Source organism: Bombina bombina, chromosome 2 (genome assembly GCF_027579735.1).
Source record: "Bombina bombina isolate aBomBom1 chromosome 2, aBomBom1.pri, whole genome shotgun sequence".
Taxonomy (NCBI): domain Eukaryota; kingdom Metazoa; phylum Chordata; class Amphibia; order Anura; family Bombinatoridae; genus Bombina; species Bombina bombina.
Window position 1 is genome coordinate 762,126,085 of NC_069500.1, and position 17,111 is coordinate 762,143,195.

Sequence of the window (17,111 nt, forward strand, 5' to 3'; positions counted from 1 at the left end):
AAAATGTAGATGAAGTTAAAATAAAAATGGCGCAAATTGTTGATCTATTAAAGTGTAACAATTGAGGATGAGAAACCAGAATACACAAAATAAATATAAACAAGTAATGTGATATCAGAAAATAAAGATAGATATGTATATATATATATATATATATATATATATATATATATATATATATATATATATATATATATATATATATATATATATATATATATATAAAAAACACCCTGTGTGTATATAGGAGAATATACTATAAAAGGTGGAAATGTGTTGGTAAGGATTTTGCTCATAAGAAGTTAGTTATACAGTATGCATTTTTGACACTGATAGTAAACATAGTTTAATGCAGACATTTTTAAGACTCCTATTGAGAAATAAAAGTAAGGTTACAATAAAACTGTATAAAGACATTATTAAACTGTCACTATTAGAAATATTTAGCATTAAGGTCTTGCAATTTGGTGTCTCATAGTGAGTCTGGATGTCAAGACCACACAATAAATAGTGCCAATATATGTAATGGACCAGATTTAGTGATGATTGGACATATATACGGGAGTCATCTAAGCCTGGGGAATATTCTAATGAAGAGGATCATACTGATGAAAGTGAAGCACACAAAAATAAGCATAATCCACAGAAGCCAGTTGACAGATTTCTTAGCATGCTGCTCCAGGCGGTCAGATTCAGTCTTTAGCTTCTCAAAATTATGGTCCGCAAATTTCAAGGAATGGGAAAGTGTCTGAGATAGGCAAAGACAAAAAGAACAAGACAAATAGTTACTTAAAATGGATGATTGAAATAAACGGATATCTATTTTGAGCATAAGTACCTGGTTATCCTGCCGGATGACATTCTGTGCTGCCAACGTGTTGTTCTTCAGGTTCTGAGTTAGACGCAGCATCTCTTCGGCCAGTTTCTCTTGCATATTGTTGTGGTGCTGTAGCACTGCATCGAGCTCTGCTGCTGACTGCTTATCATCTGAAGCTGAACCCCTGTGTATAGAAGGTAATAAAGGAAGCATGGAAAAGAGAAACGTCTATGATCGATGATTAGCACTGGATATCATTTTGAGATTAGTGCCATTTAGGATCAAAAGGAACAAACATCCATTAATTGTTTAATCAGTCGTAAAAAATCTATTGAAAAGCAGAAAGGCTCATTTCCCCAACTAGAAAACAAGTGTCCTAAGTTTGCAAGTGGACCTAGCAATGACGTGACATGTTTAAAAGGTTAACTTATTTCAACATGTTAACAAAATTCCAATTTTCATCATTTTCTGAGTGATAGCATATGAAGCAGGAGGTGACTCATTATCATTGTGTTGCTATCAGGCCATAACCCCAGGTCACTTCCTCTTACGGTCTGTCACAATGAACTGACTCTCTCACTCACAAAGACAGACACTCTCTTGATTTTCAGCTATCGATGTGCTCTCTCAAATTACCCTTCTCCTCTTTCTGACCATCATCTCATCACTTGCAATATGACAGGACTTCCTATTACTCTCATTCCTTCTAACCCTCACACCAAACTCCATAAAAACATTAAGTCACTAGATCAGCAACTTATTTCAAACTCTGTTAAAACTCTGCTCTCTTCTGTCTCCTCCTTTACTACCCTGACTCCACTCTTACATTGCGCCTCTATAACTTGGCACCTCCTACCATAGCTCAAAAAACACGTACTCATCTACAACATGCTAGTTACACAAATGTTCCCACACTGCTGAGCAACAATGGAGAAAATCTCAGTGTTTAGCTGACTTTCTTCACTACAAGTTAATCTCGAATTCCTATTATTCTGCCCTAAACCGGTCTAAGCAGGATTACTCTACTCTTATCTCTACTCTTTTTTCAAGCCCAAAAGGTCTGTTCTCCACTTTTAATAAACTTCCCCACCCCCACCTCCTATTACCACTTCTCTCTAAGCTCATGATTTTGCCAGCTACAACAAAATCGATTCCGTCAGAAATGAAATCCTCTCTCAACATACCATCAGTCTCCACCTCAACCGTTTGCAAACCCACAAATTAAGCTCTTTTGCCCCTGCTACTGAAGAATTTTCTGCCCTTATATTTTCCTACTACCTGTTCCCTCGATCCCATACCCTGACATCTACTGCCCTCCCTCTCTCCTACTCTTATCCTCGCACATATTTTCAATCTCTCCCTCAGCACTGGTATTTTTCCCTCATCCCTTAAACATGCACTAGTCACACCTATCCTTAAAAAAAAGCTTCTCTAGATCCAACTACCACCTTATTTCCCTACTCCCCCTTGCCTCAAAATGTCTGGAAAGGCTTATGTATACATGTTTATCCCATTTCCTTACATTGAACATCCCTCCTTGATCCATTGCAATCTGGATTTCGCCCCCAACACTCAACAGAGACAGCAACCTATTTACAGCAAAATCAAAAGGCTACTTCTCTCTATTAATCCTTCATGATCTCATTGCAGCCTTTGATACTGTTGATCATCATCTCTTGCTCCAAATCCTCCAATCCTTTGGCATCTGTGATGCCCTCTCATGGTTCGTTCTCCTTCTACCTGTCTTAACCATACCTTCAAGTGTAGCCTTCTCTAGTGATTTACCGCTTTCTGTTACTACAAGGCTCTGTCCTTGGTCACCTTCTCTTCTTAATCTATACGTCATCCTTAGGTTCCTTAATAAAGTCCCACTGATTTCAAAATCATTTGTATGTTAAAGATACCCAAATTTACCTCTCTGCGCCAGACTACTAGTACTGATATTTTTCTATGATAGTGAGATCTTTTTTTAAATTCTGCCTGGAGAAGCTCCACGTCTAGACACCTTTGCTTGGGAGCAAGCAGTGTGATTGCTAATAACTGTAATCAAATGGATCAGTGAAATGGAGAACACGCTTACACACAAGTCATCACAATGACACAGACTGAGAAGGTAACAGCCTATTAGAAACAAATTAAGCTAAAAGCAATAGCATATGTAGTGTGCTGTATGCAGTGGCAGATTTAGCATGTCATTTTTTTATATGAAGAAAAATTGAAACTTAAAAAAAAAAAAAAGAATGTTGCTGATAATTATAGTTTTCATCATGTCTGTCTGTGAGGAATAAAAAGTATGTTTTCATTTTACCAGAATTATGAATTTCTCATTTATTATTAACCGTCAATTATTGCTCATGCTATTTTAGAAAGAAACATAGAATTTGGTTATTCTAAAACCGCACATCTTCTTTCTGCTTTTAACCTTAGAATTCCTTTTAACAATGACCTTGGCATTTCAGGACACAATGGCATCTGACCCTGGCATCTGTTACTTCATTAGCCTTTACCACGTTTGCTTAGCAACTATTCCATAAATTTCAAATGTTTTATACGTTAAGGCTTTTAAACTTGGATGTGGCTCTGATGTAGTGTTGTGAAGGAAACATTTCCTGTATTATTTTTGTTTGTGTGTGTATGTTTATAAAAAGACTACTCACTTCCTTTTACGTGGATAAATATCATCAGAATCTGCAACAGAACAAGAGGAAGTCCAGTCACTAAATTGAAGGGGCACAAAATGTCATAACACAAAATGTTACAAAAATATATTAATGGGAACAGTTAATATTTCCATATGTAATGTCTTAGGAAGTTGAAGAGAACATTCAATTATATGCTATGTTTTTCAACATGCAAACATGACATTATTGGGTTACAACGTTCTGAGAACAATGGTCTCAATCAATTCATAGAGAAAACTAATGTAAGTAATGTTTTCACAATAGAAATAAAAAGAAATTATCCTTACCTGATACATTTCTTTCTTTCCGGATATGGTGAGTCCACAACGTCATCAATTACTATTGGCCAGCAGGAGGAGAAAAAGAGCACCACAGCCAAGCTGTTAAGTATCACTCCCCTTCCCACAATCCCCAGTCATTCGACCAAAGGGAAATGGAGAACAAGAGGAGTAACACAAAGGTGCAGAGGTGCTTGAGGTTTAGTCAAAATAACCGTCTTAAAACAAGGGGCGGGGTCATGGACTCACCATATCCGGAAAGAAATACATTTATCAGGTAAGCATACATTAAGTTTTCTTTCCTAAGATATGGTGAGTCCACAATGTCATCAATTACTGTTGGGAACCAATATCCAAGCTAAAGGACACAGATGACTAGGGAGGGACAAGACAGGTAGACCTAGACAGAAGGTACCACAACTTGAAGGACCTCTCTCCCAAAAGAAGCCTCAGATGAGGCAAAAGTATCAAATTTGTAAAATTTTGAAAAGGTATGCAGGGCTGCAGTTGCAGCCCTGCAAATTTGTTCTGCAGAAGCTTCATTTTTGAAAGCCCAAGAAGACAAAGCATCTCTAGTAGAATGAGCCGTAATTCTCTCAGGAGGCTGATGTCCAGCAGTCTCATAAGCAAAACGATTCACACTTCTCAACCAGAGAGAAAGAGAAGTAGCAGTAGCCTTCTGACCTTTACGTTTCCCAGAAAAACAGACAAATACAGCTGAAGACTGGCGAAAATCCTTAGTCTTCTGCAGATAGAATTTAAGAGCACGCACAACAACATCTAAGTTGTGCAAAAGTTCCTTAGAAGGAGTAGGATTAGGGAACAAAGAAGGAACCACAATTTCCTGATTAAATATTTTTATCCGAAACAACTTTCGGAAGAAAACCTAACTTAGTACGAAGAACCTCCTTATCAGCATGAAAGATAAGATAAGGTGTTTGGCACTGCAATGCTGAGAGTTCCGAAACTCTCAGAGCAGAAGATATAGCAACAAGAAACAAAACCTTCCAAGATAGCAACTTAATATCTATGGAATGCATAGGCTCAAATGGAGCCTGTTGCAAAATTTTAAGAACAAGATTAAGGCTTCAAGGGGGAGAAAAAAAGTTTAAACACAGGCCTGATTCTGACCAGGGCCTGACAAAAAGATTGGACATCTGGCACGTCTGCCAGCCGCCTGTGTAGTAAAACCGACAATGCAGAAATCTGACCCTTCAGGGTACTGGTTGACAAACCCTTCTCCAGACCTTCCTGGAGAAAGAACAAGATCCTAGGTATACTGACCCTACTCCACGAGTAGACCTTGGAGTTACACCAATAAAGATATTTACGCCATATCTTATGGTAAATCTTTCTCGTAACAGCCTTACGAGCCTGAATCATGGTCTCAATGACTGTTTCAGAAAAAACACGCTTAGACAGAACTAAGCGTTCAATCTCCACGCAGTCAGCTTCAATGAAACAATATTTGGATGAAGAAAACATAATTTATGTAAGAACTTACCTGATAAATTCATTTCTTTCATATTGGCAAGAGTCCATGAGCTAGTGACGTATGGGATATACATTCCTACCAGGAGGGGCAAAGTTTCCCAAACCTCAAAATGCCTATAAATACACCCCCCACCACACCCACAATTCAGTTTAACGAATAGCCAAGAAGTGGGGTGATAAGAAAGGAGCGAAAGCATCAACAAGGAACTGGAATAATTGTGCTTTATACAAAAAAAATCATAACCACCACAAAAAGGGTGGGCCTCATGGACTCTTGCCAATATGAAAGAAATGAATTTATCAGGTAATTTCTTACATAAATTATGTTTTCTTTCATGTAATTGGCAAGAGTCCATGAGCTAGTGACGTATGGGATAACAAATACCCAAGATGTGGAACTCCACGCAAGAGTCACTAGAGAGGGAGGGATAAAAATAAAGACAGCCAATTCCGCTGAAGAAGAATCCACAACCCAAATCAAAAAAATGTAATCATTATAATGAAAAAAACTGAATTATAAGCAGAAGAATCAAACTGAAAAAGCTGCCTGAAGAACTTTTCTACCAAAAACTGCTTCTGAAGAAGAGAAAACATCAAAATGGTAGAATTTAGTAAATGTATGCAAAGAAGACCAAGTTGCTGCTTTGCAAATCTGATCAACAGAAGCTTCGTTCTTAAAAGCCCAGGAAGTAGAAACTGACCTAGTAGAATGAGCCGTAATCCTCTGAGGCGGGGATTTACCCGACTCCAAATAAGCATGATGAATCAAAAGCTTTAACCAGGAAGCCAAAGAAATGGCAGAAGCCTTCTGACCTTTCCTAGAACCAGAAAAGATAACAAATAGACTAGAAGTCTTTCTGAAATCTTTAGTAGCTTCAACAAAATATTTCAAAGCTCTTACCACATCCAAAGAATGCAAAGATCTTTCCAAAGAATTCTTTGGATTAGGACACAACGAAGGGACAACAATTTCTCTACTAATGTTGTTGGAATTCACAACTTTAGGTAAAAATTTAAATGAAGTCCGCAAAACCGCCTTATCCTGATGAAAAATCAGAAAGGGAGATTCACAAGAAAGAGCAGATAATTCAGAAACTCTTCTAGCAGAAGAGATGGCCAAAAGAAACAATACTTTCCAAGAAAGTAATTTAATGTCCAGAGAATGCATAGGCTCAAATGGAGGAGCCTGTAAAGCTCTCAAAACCAAATTAAGACTCCAAGGAGGAGAAATTGACTTAATGACAGGCTTTATACGGACCAAAGCCTGTACAAAACAACGAATGTCAGGAAGATTAGCAATTTTTCTGTGAAACAGAACAGAAAGAGCAGAGATTTGTCCTTTCAAGGAACTTGCATACAAACCCTTATCCAAGCCATCCTGAAGAAACTGTAAAATTCTAGGAATTCTAAAAGAATGCCAAGAGAACTTACGAGAAGAACACCATGAAATGTAAGTCTTCCAGACTCGGTAGTAAATCTTTCTAGACACAGATTTGCAAGCCTGCAACATAGTATTAATTACCGAGTCAGAGAAACCTCTATGACTAAGTACTAAGCGTTCAATCTCCATACCTTCAAATTTAATGATTTGAGATCCTGATGGAAAAATGGACCTTGAGATAGGTCTGGCCTTAACGGAAGCGGCCAAGGTTGGCAACTGGACATCCAAACAAGATCCGCATACCAAAACCTGTGTGGCCATGCTGGAGCCACCAGCAGTACAAATGAACGCTCCATTATGATTTTGGAAATCACTCTTGGAAGAAGAACTAGAGGCGGAAAGATATAAGCAGGTTGATAATTCCAAGGAAGTGACAACGCATCCACGGCTTTCGTCTGAGGATACCTGGACAGATACCTGGGAAGTTTCCGGTTTAGTTGAGAAGCCATCAGATCTATTTCTGGAAGCCCCCACATCTGAAAAATCTGAAGAAACAAATCTGGGTGAAGAGACCATTCTCCCGGATGTAAAGTCTGGCGACTGAGATAATCCCCTTCCCAATTGTCTATACCTGGGATATGGACCGCAGAGATTAGACAGGAGCTGGATTCCGCCCATGCAAGTATCCGAGATCCTTCTTTCATAGCTTGAGGACTGTGAGTCCCACCTTGATGATTGACATACGCCACGGTTGTGACATTGTCTGAAAACAAACGGTTCTCTCTTCAGAAGAGGCCAGAACTGAAGAGCTCTGAGAATCGCACGGAGTTCCAAAATATTGATTGGCAATATCGCCTCTTGAGATTTCCAAACCCCCTGCGCTGTCAGAGATCCCCAGACAGCTCCCCAACCCGAAAGACTCGCATCTGTTGAGATCACAGTCCAGGTTGGACGAAGAAAAGAAGCCCCCTGAACCAAACGGTGGTGATCTAACCACCAAGTCAGAGATAGTCGAATATTGGGATTTAAGGATATTAATTGTGATATATTTGTATAATCCCTGCACCATTGGTTCAGCATACAAAGCTGAAGAGGTCTCATGTGAAAACGAGCAAAGGGGATCGCGTCCGATGCTGCAGTCATGAGACCTAAAACCTCCATGCACATAGCTACTGAATCTATTTGGAATCCTAAAAAGGTTACCCTTGTCTGAGGAATCAAGGAACTCTTTGGTAAATTGATCCTCCAACCATGTTGCTGAAGAAACAACACTAGTTGATTCGTGTGAGATTCTGCAGAATGTAAAGACTGAGCAAGTACCAAGATATCGTCCAAATAAGGAAACACCGCAATACCCCACTCTCTGATTACAGAGAGAAGGGCACCGAGAACCTTTGAAAAGATCCTTGGAGCTGTTGCTAGGCCAAAAGGAAGAGAAACATATTGGTAATGCTTGTCTAGAAAAGAGAATCTCAGGAACTGATAGTGATCTGGATGAATCGGAATATGAAGATAAGCATCCTGTAAGTCTATTGTGGACATATAATGCCCTTGCTGAACAAAAGGCAGAATAGTCCTTATAGTCACCATTTTGAATGTTGGTATTCTTGCATAACGATTCAAAATTTTTAGATCCAGAACTGGTCTGAAAGAATTCTTTCTTTGGAACAATGAACAGGTTTGAATAAAACCCCAGACCCCGTTCCAGATATGGAACTGGCACAATTACCCCAGATGACTCCAGGTCTGAAACACACTTCAGGAAAGCCTGAGCCTTTACTGGATTCACTGGAATGCGTGAGAGAAAGAAACTTCTCACAGGAGGTCTTACCTTGAAACCTATTCTGTACCCTTGAGAAACAATGTTCTGAATCCAATGACTTTGGATTCAATTGATCCAAACATCTTTGAAAAATCGTAGTCTGCCCCCCTAGCAGCTGCGCTGGAATGAGGGCAGCACCTTCATGCGGACTTGGGGGCTGGTTTAGATTTTCTAAAAGGCTTGGATTTATTCCAGACTGGAGAAGGCTTCCAATTGGAAACCGTTCCTTTAGGGGAAGGGTCAGGTTTCTGTTCCTTATTCTGATGAAAGGAACGAAAAACGGTTAGCAGCCCTAAATTTACCTTAGATTTTTTATCCTGAGGCAAAAAAGCTCCCTTCCCCCAGTGACAGTTGAAATTATAGAATCCAACTGAGAACCAAACAATTTATTACCTTGGAAAGAAAGGGATAGCAACGTTGACTTAGAAGTCATATCCGCATTCCAAGATTTAAGCCATAAAGCTCTTCTAGCTAAAATAGCTAAAAACATATACCTGACATCAATTCTAATGATATCAAAAATGGCATCACAAATAAAATTATTAACATGTTGAATTAGCTTAACAATGCTATACACATTATGATCTGGTACTTGTTGCGCTAAATTTTCCAACCAAAAAGTTGAAGCTGCAGCAACATCAGCCAAAGAAATAGCAGGCCTAAGAAGATGACCTGAACATAAATAAGCCTTCCTTAGATAAGATTCAAGCTTCCTATCTAAAGGATCTTTAAAAGAAGTACTATCTGCCATAGGAATAGTAGTACGCTTAGCAAGAGTAGAGAAAGCCCCATCAACTTTTCCCAAAACTCCAATCTATCAGTAGGCAAAGGGTACAGTCTCTTAAACCTTGAAGAAGGAGTAAATGAAGTACCCAGACTATTCCATTCCCTAGAAATTACATCTGAAATAGCATCAGGAACTGGAAAAACCTCTGGAATAACTACATGAGGTTTAAAAACCGAATTTAAACGCTTACTAGTTTAATATCAAGAGGACTAGACTCCTCCATATCTAATGCAATCAACACCTCTTTTAACAAAGAACGAATATACTCCATTTTAAATAAATATGAAGATTTGTCAGTGTCAATATCTGAGGCAGAATCTTCTGAACCAGATAGATCCTCATCAGAGATAGATAAATCAGAATGCTGTCGGTCATTTAAAAATTCATCAAATTTATGAGAAGTTGTAAAAGACCTTTTACGTTTATTAGAAGGTGGTATAACAGATAGGGCCTTCTGAATAGAATTAGAAACAAAATCTCTCACATTAACAGGAATATCCTGAACATTAGATGTTGAAGGAACAACAACAGATAATGGACTACTACTAATGGAAATATTGTCTGCTTTTGAATGTTTATCATGACAACTAACACAAACTACAGCCGGAGGAACAGTTACCACAAGTTTACAACAAATGCACTTAGCTTTGGTAGAACCGACATCAGGCAGCAGCATTTCAGAAGTAGATTCTGATACAGGGTCAGATTGAGACATCTTGCAATATGTAATAGAAAAAACATATAAAGCAAAATTATCAATTTCCTTATATGACAGTTTCAGGAATGGGAAAAAATGCAAACAGAATAAGCCTCTGGAAACCAGAAGCACAAAGAAATAATGACTTAAATAATGCCAAAAAAACTGGCGCCAAGAATGACGCCCACAATTGACAAAATATTTTTTGGCGCCAAAACCGTCTGCAACAAACACGAGCGTCATAAATGACGCAACTACGTGAAAACTCTCGACGCCAACTAAGACGCCGGAAATGACGTCATAACGTCAACAAACGTAATTCTCGCGCCAAAAATGACGCAATAAATTATAGCATTTTGTGCTCCTGCGAGCCTAACAGCCCGCAATTTAGAAAGAAAGTCAATTTGAAAAATTTTCAGGTAAGAAAAAAATGTATTCATATGCATTTCCCAAAAATGAAACTGACAGTCTGTAAAAAGGAAAATATACTGATTAACCTGCATCATGGCAAATATAAGTAGAAAACATATATTTAGAACTTTACATATAAAGTGCCAAACCATAGCTGAGAGTTTCATAAATAAAAGGAAACATACTAACCAAAAGACACTCATCTACATAAAGTAGATAGCCAAACCAGTACTGAAACGAGAATCAGCAGAGGTAATGGTATATAAGAGTATATCGTCGATCTGAAAAGGGAGGTAAGAGATGAATCTCTACTACCGATAACAGAGAACCTATGAAATAGATCCCCGTTAGGATGACCATTGCATTCAATAGGTAATACTCCCTTCACATCCCTCTGTCATTCACTGCACTCTGAGAGGAAAACGGGCTTCAGCATGCTGAGAAGCGCATATCAACGTAGAAATCTAGCACAAACTTACTTCACTACCTCCATAGGAGGCAAAGTTTGTAAAACTGAATTGTGGTTGTGGTGGGGGGTGTATTTATAGGTATTTTGAGGTTTGGGAAACTTTGCCCCTCCTGGTAGGAATGTATATCCCATACGTCACTAGCTCATGGACTCTTGCCAATTACATGAAAGAAAGGGACCCTGCATCAACAGGTCCTTCCTCAGAGGCAGTCTCCAAGGTGGAAGAGATAACATCGCCATTAGGTCTGCATACCAAATCCTGCAAGGCCACGCATGAGCTATTAGAATCACGGACGCTCTCTCCTGTTTGATACGAGCAATGACTCGCGGAAGGAGAGCAAACGGAGGAAACAGGTATGCCAGCCTGAAATCCCAAGAGGCCGCTAGAGCAACTATAAGAGTGGCCTGAGGGTCTCTTGACCTCGAACTGTACCTTGAAAGCTTGGCCGAGACGCCATCAGATCCAACTCTGGCATCCCCCATTTGAGGGTTAGGCTGGAGAACGCCTCCGGATGGAGTTCCAACTCCCCAGGATGAAAAGTCGGTCTGCTCAGGAAATCCGCTTCCCATTTGTCCACTCCTGGAATGTGGATGGCAGATAGAAAGCAATTGTGAGCCTCTGCCCACTGAATAATCAGAGCCACCTCTTTCATGGCTAAGGAACTCAGAGTTCCTCCCTGGTGAATGATGTAAGCCACTGAGGTTATGTTGTCCGGCTGGAACCTGATAAACCGGACTAAGGACAACTCAGGCCAAGACATCAGAGCATTGAAAATCGATCTCAACTCCAAGATGTTTATGGGGAGAGCAGACTCCTCCCGAGTCCATAGTCCCTGCGCCTTTAACGAGTCCTAGACTGCTCCCCAGCCCAGCAGGCTGGCATCCGTGGTCACAATCACCCAGGAAGGTCCCTAAAAGCATGTTCCCTGAGAGAGATGTTCCTGAGTAAAACCACCACAGGAGAGAGAGTCTCTTGTTGGCTGATCTAGATCTATCCTCTGAGACAGAGCCGCATAGTCCCCGATCCATTGCCTGAGCATGCATAACTGCAGAGCTCTAAAATGGAATCGAGCAAAAGGGAATGATGTCCATGGCAGCAACCATCAGACCAATTACCTCCATACATTGAGCCACCGATAGAGAATCTATTATTGTCCATAAGAAAACTACCCTTGCAGATTGAACAAGGGAACTCTTTTCTACGTTCCCACAGACGGAAAGTGAATCTGGAAAAAGACAACAAGATCTCTGTGTGAGATTTTGCTTGCTGAAAAGATGGCGCCTGAAGCAGAATGTTGCCCAAATAGGGTGCCACAGCAATTCCCTGAGACCGAATCACTGCCAAAAGAGCCCCCAGAACCTTTGAGAAAATTCTGGGAGCTGTGGCAAGGCCAAATGGAAGAGCCACAAACTGAAAGAGTCTGTCAAGAAAGGCGAATCTCAGAAATTTGTGATGATCCCTGCGAATGGGAACATGAAGGTATGCATGCCTCAGGTCTATGGTCATCATGAACTGACCTTCTTGCACTAAAGGAAGAATGGAACGTATATTCTCCATCTTGAAGGACGGTACTCTGAGAAACTTGTTTAGACACTTTAGGTCTAGAATAGGTCGGAAAGTTCCCTCTTTTTTGGGAACCACAAACAGATTTGAATAAAAACCTAGACCCTGTTCCTCTGCCGGAACCAGAACTATCCCTCCCAGGGAGGAAAGATCCTGAACACATTTCAAGAACGCCTCTCTTTTTGTCTGGTCTACAGACAATCTTGAGAGGTGGAACCTGTCCCTGGGAGGAAAGGTTTTGAATTCCAATTTGTAACCCTGAGATACTATGTCCACAGCCCAGGGATCTGGGACATCCCGTCTCCAAGCTTGAGAAAACTGAGAAAGTCTGCCCCCCACCTGATCCGATCCCGGATCGGGGGCAAACCCTTCATGCTGATTTGGAGTCAGCTGAGGGTTTCTTAGACTGCTTCCCCTTGTTCCGAAACTGATTGGGTTTCCAAGCAGACGTTGACTGTTCCTGCTTGGAAGAAGAAGGGAAAGACTTTCCTCTGAAGCTATGAAAGGAACGAAAATTACACTGACGTCCCTTAGGTCTATTCTTCTTATTCTGCGGTAGGAAAAACCCTTTCCCGTAATATCAAATTATTTCTGCCAGACCAGGCCCGAACACGGTCTTACCCTTGTAAGGAATCGCCAAAAGCTGGACCTTAGAGGAAACATCCGCAGACCAAGATTTTAACCACAATGCCCTACGAGCTAGAACAGTGAAACTAGAAGTTTTTGCTCCCAGTCGAACAACCTGCAGAATAGCATCCAAAATAAAGGAATTGGCTATCTTAAGTGCCTTAATCCTGTCTTGGATCTCATCCAAAGGAATCTCCACCAGGAGAGAATCAGACAAGGCATCGAACCAATAGGATGCAGCACTTGTCACGGTGGCAATACACACCGCAGGTTGCCATTGGAGGCCTAAATGAACATATATTTTCTTCAAATAAGCTTCCAGCTTCTTGTCCATAGGGTCCTTAAAAGAGCAGCTATCCTTAATAGGAATAGTAGTTCTCTTAGCCAAGGTAAAAATAGCTCATTCAACCTTAGGTACCGTGTGCCATGATTCCTTTATAGAATCCACAACCGGAAACATCTTCTTGAAAATAGGAGACGGGGAAAAGGATACCCCTAGATTCTCCCATTCCTGTGTAATAATCTCTATAGCACGGTCTAGCACGGGAAAAAACCTCCTTAGAAGAAGGAACATCAAAGTAACTTAAGTTTACTAGATTTCTTAGGGTGGACAACTACAGGTCTATCCAAGTCATCTAAAGTAGCCAAAACCTTTAACAGTACCCAAAGGTGTTCAAGCTTGAATCTGAAGGATAACACCTCACCGTCAGAAGAAGGAATTACAGTGTCCGAGTCTGAGATTTCACCCTGAGAAGTTCCTGAAGAATCCTCCTCATCGGATTTAAGAGGAAGAACCATTTGAGAAGCATTGCTGGAGTCAGAAACCTTGCTATCTGAATCTCTAAGTTTCCTCTTGCCCTTCCCCTTTAACATTGGAAAGGAAGCTAAAGCCGCAGATACTGCTGAATAAACCTGGGCAGCAATTTCTGCTTTCAAATATACTCCCCCTAGGAGTTATAGAGGAACTGTAGGGCACTGCATGTGACGCCATTGAGGGTTGGGACGTTGCAGGAGAAGGCTGTGGTAAGACCTGAACAGCATCTTTCTAAGAGACCTTGGTCTCAGTACCAAAAAAACTTATCTTTACTTTGCAAAGTTTTCTTAACACATGAGGAACAAAACTGCATGGGGTAAACAATTTGTGCTTCTAAACATAAAAGACATGAATTCAGCTGAGCAGACTCCTGCTCCAAATCAGACATGGTTACGGACAACTAGGTCTCACACTAAAAAAAACCCTCTAAATTATGGAAAATTTAATTATAATCTTTAATTTTTTAATTTTTATTATTCCCCTTATTCTGTAAACTCCAGCTAGAGAAGTTCTCTACAGAGTAAAAGTGGTTTAGATAGAGCCAGCTACGCTCTTAACAAAAAAAAAACAGTTCCGAGCACTGACTTGAAAGACAAACACATTTTTTTATTGCCATCCCCCCCCCAAAAAAAAACAGAGCCCAGAATAACAGTATTAACCCCATATCTGGTTAACAGGTCTCACACATGCTAAATAATGCCTGCCCCATGGCTTTTAGTTTAATCCTGACCCCAGGAAAATCTAAGTCCCATTAAAAAATGCAGGACAATTAAAGGGGATACCTGGGACTGAACCAGGAATCTCTTGATACCTCTTGCATAATCTCCCCACCTGGAAGAAAAGGCACTCCACAAGGTATGAGAGGACACAGTTCCTCACAGAGACTTGATAAAGAGAAATAACAGAGTAGCCAACTCTGGCTTTCTATACTAGGGCAGCAAAATGTTAGGGACTTGTAAGGTGGGCCTTACTGCGCTTTCCTAACTGCTTTAAAGCCACCACTGCCCGAATGAAGAGACCAACGTGGAGTACAGCTAGACCCAATTCTTCTTAATAAATTAAATCTTGTAGATAAAAATCCAATTTTCCTCAGACACCAAAACCTCACCTCCTCCATGCACTGAGGCAAAGAGAATGACTGGGGGTTGTCATATTTAAAGATGAATAGATGAAGGCTCTGCAATTCCCAATGGCATACACACACATACTTTTTAGAACAGATTGTGAAATAAACAGTAGTTATAAAAAAGATTCTTACCACTGGTAGTCAGTGCTGCCTGGAAAGAGAGAAAGAAAACAAAGTAAGTTATTGAATTTTGGTACTAAAACAAGTTAGATACTTTAGAAGCATCAACTTCTTCATATACAGAGTGATAACATATGAGCTTTTCATACAGGTGTATGGTCACATACCCCTTGGAGCTTATAAGAACTCCCTAAAAGTCATCATTCCCCCATCTTCTTCTGCTATATCTCCCCTCTATGTTTGTTGTTGCCAGCTTTAGTTCACATATAAACAAGATATGAGTTACCAGGAGAGAGAGCAGTCAAGGATGTCCCTGAACAGATCAGGCAAACAACAAAGACAAAATGGTGCATCTTAGCAGGACTTCACATATAATTTTTGGTATGAGAAAATTGCTATATTATATTCATTGATGGGTTAGTACCAGTATTTCCAATATGAGGGCACAGGTGGAGAGGAAAAACTCCTAGACTAGGTCAGATTAAACTCATTTTTGTTGTTTTTTTTCTCTAAAAAATGCTGCTTTCTGGTTTATATATAGGTTCTATTCTATAGGTTCTATGATAAGGTTCTATGATAAGCAAACGCAAAGTAAATGCAAAATGTACTAATAGGTTTAAAAGTATGTAGCTGTAAAGTATATTTTAGTTTGAAATGAGACATTAGAAGGTACAACAATTGCCTATGAAAGCAGAAATTCCTGTTGTGATCAAACCAACTTATGAGAGGTGTCAAATTATACTGTATATGAAGAAAAAAACATTTGTTTCAGCTCCTTTGCTTTTCTAGATTATGAATCGCCCCCCATACCATATATACCAGGGCCCTTACTTTCAATGGGCAAGCCTTTCCGTGCTTATATAAAATGTGGCGCTTCAAACTTCTTGGTGTTAAATGCTGCCCTGGGATATGCAACTAAGATCGGATCGCTACTAGATGCGGGACATAACACACTGTCACTCTCACCTGTGGCCCTTGACATCCGTGTGCTGGTCTGCTGCAACTTGTGCCTGGAGATACCTCCTGCGGTTTACGTACCTATCCATGCTATCCGGCGCAGGGGAGGAGCAAAGTACTATGAGATGCCGATCGCACGGCATCGCATAGTAAAAATAAATAAGAAAAAGCCGGGAATATTATTTTCAGGCAGTGCGGGCTCAAGGGGCAGCTGTATTCCTTATGTGCCCTGCATAACAGGAACATTGAGCACTGTGGGAGCTAGTGACGCCACTGATGGTGAAACCCCCCCTCCAAAAAAAAAAGCAGCCAAGCAGCTTCATCTGTGCTGAGCTCACAATGACTAAGATTACAAGTTGTGCGGTATAGCCATAGCAAACAAACTGCGCAAAATGGGGCCATACCGCTATTTCCATACCGCCGGTATGACAAGTCACTATAAAACGTTCTTTTGTTATGCGGTATGGTGCGGTAAGTCGCACACAGCACAAAAAGCAAGTTCCGACTTGGCGTTCTCGTGCACGTATTCCCCCATAGATGTTGGGAATAACCTAACACCTGCAATTGCGAAATTGCTACTGTATTTTCTCATTCCCCATTGAAGTCTATAAAGAAAATAAAGTTTTACAAAAACCTAACACCCTAACATGAACACCTAGTCTAATAACCCCTAAACCACCAGCCCCCCACATTGCCAACAGTAAATAAAGCTATTAACTTCTTAACCGCTGTTCCCCCACATCGCCAACACTAAATAAAGCTATTAACCCCTAAACCGCCATCCCCACATCACCAACACTAAATAAAGCTATTAACCCCTAAACCGCCCTCACATTGTAACTACTAAAATAAACCTATTAACTCCTAAACCGCCGCCCCCCCCACATCGTAACTACTAAAATAAAGCTATTAAATCCTAAACCACCAACCCCCCACATTGCGACTACCTAAATTAAACTATTAACCCCCAAACCTAACACCCCTTACATTTAAAGTAAAGTTACAATATACTAACTACCTTAAAATAATTAAAAGCTTATCTGTGAAAAAAATAAAATCTAAGCTT

At 40.2% G+C, this 17,111-nt stretch overlaps 1 protein-coding gene across 2 annotated transcripts in view; it reads right to left on the reverse strand.

Moving 5' to 3' along the window:
• Positions 1–320: 320 nt before the first annotated feature.
• USE1 (unconventional SNARE in the ER 1) overlaps positions 321–17,111 on the reverse strand; it is a 165,677-nt gene continuing 148,886 nt past the window's right edge. For both annotated transcript variants that reach the window (XM_053702883.1, XM_053702882.1), the window contains exons 5-8: positions 15,101–15,119; positions 3,475–3,505; positions 839–1,001; positions 321–748 (exon numbers count right to left, since the gene is read on the reverse strand). In XM_053702883.1, the coding sequence (XP_053558858.1) occupies positions 566–748; positions 839–1,001; positions 3,475–3,505; positions 15,101–15,119 (396 nt within the window). In that variant the 3' untranslated portion in view covers positions 321–565. The remainder of the gene's footprint in view (positions 749–838; positions 1,002–3,474; positions 3,506–15,100; positions 15,120–17,111) is intronic.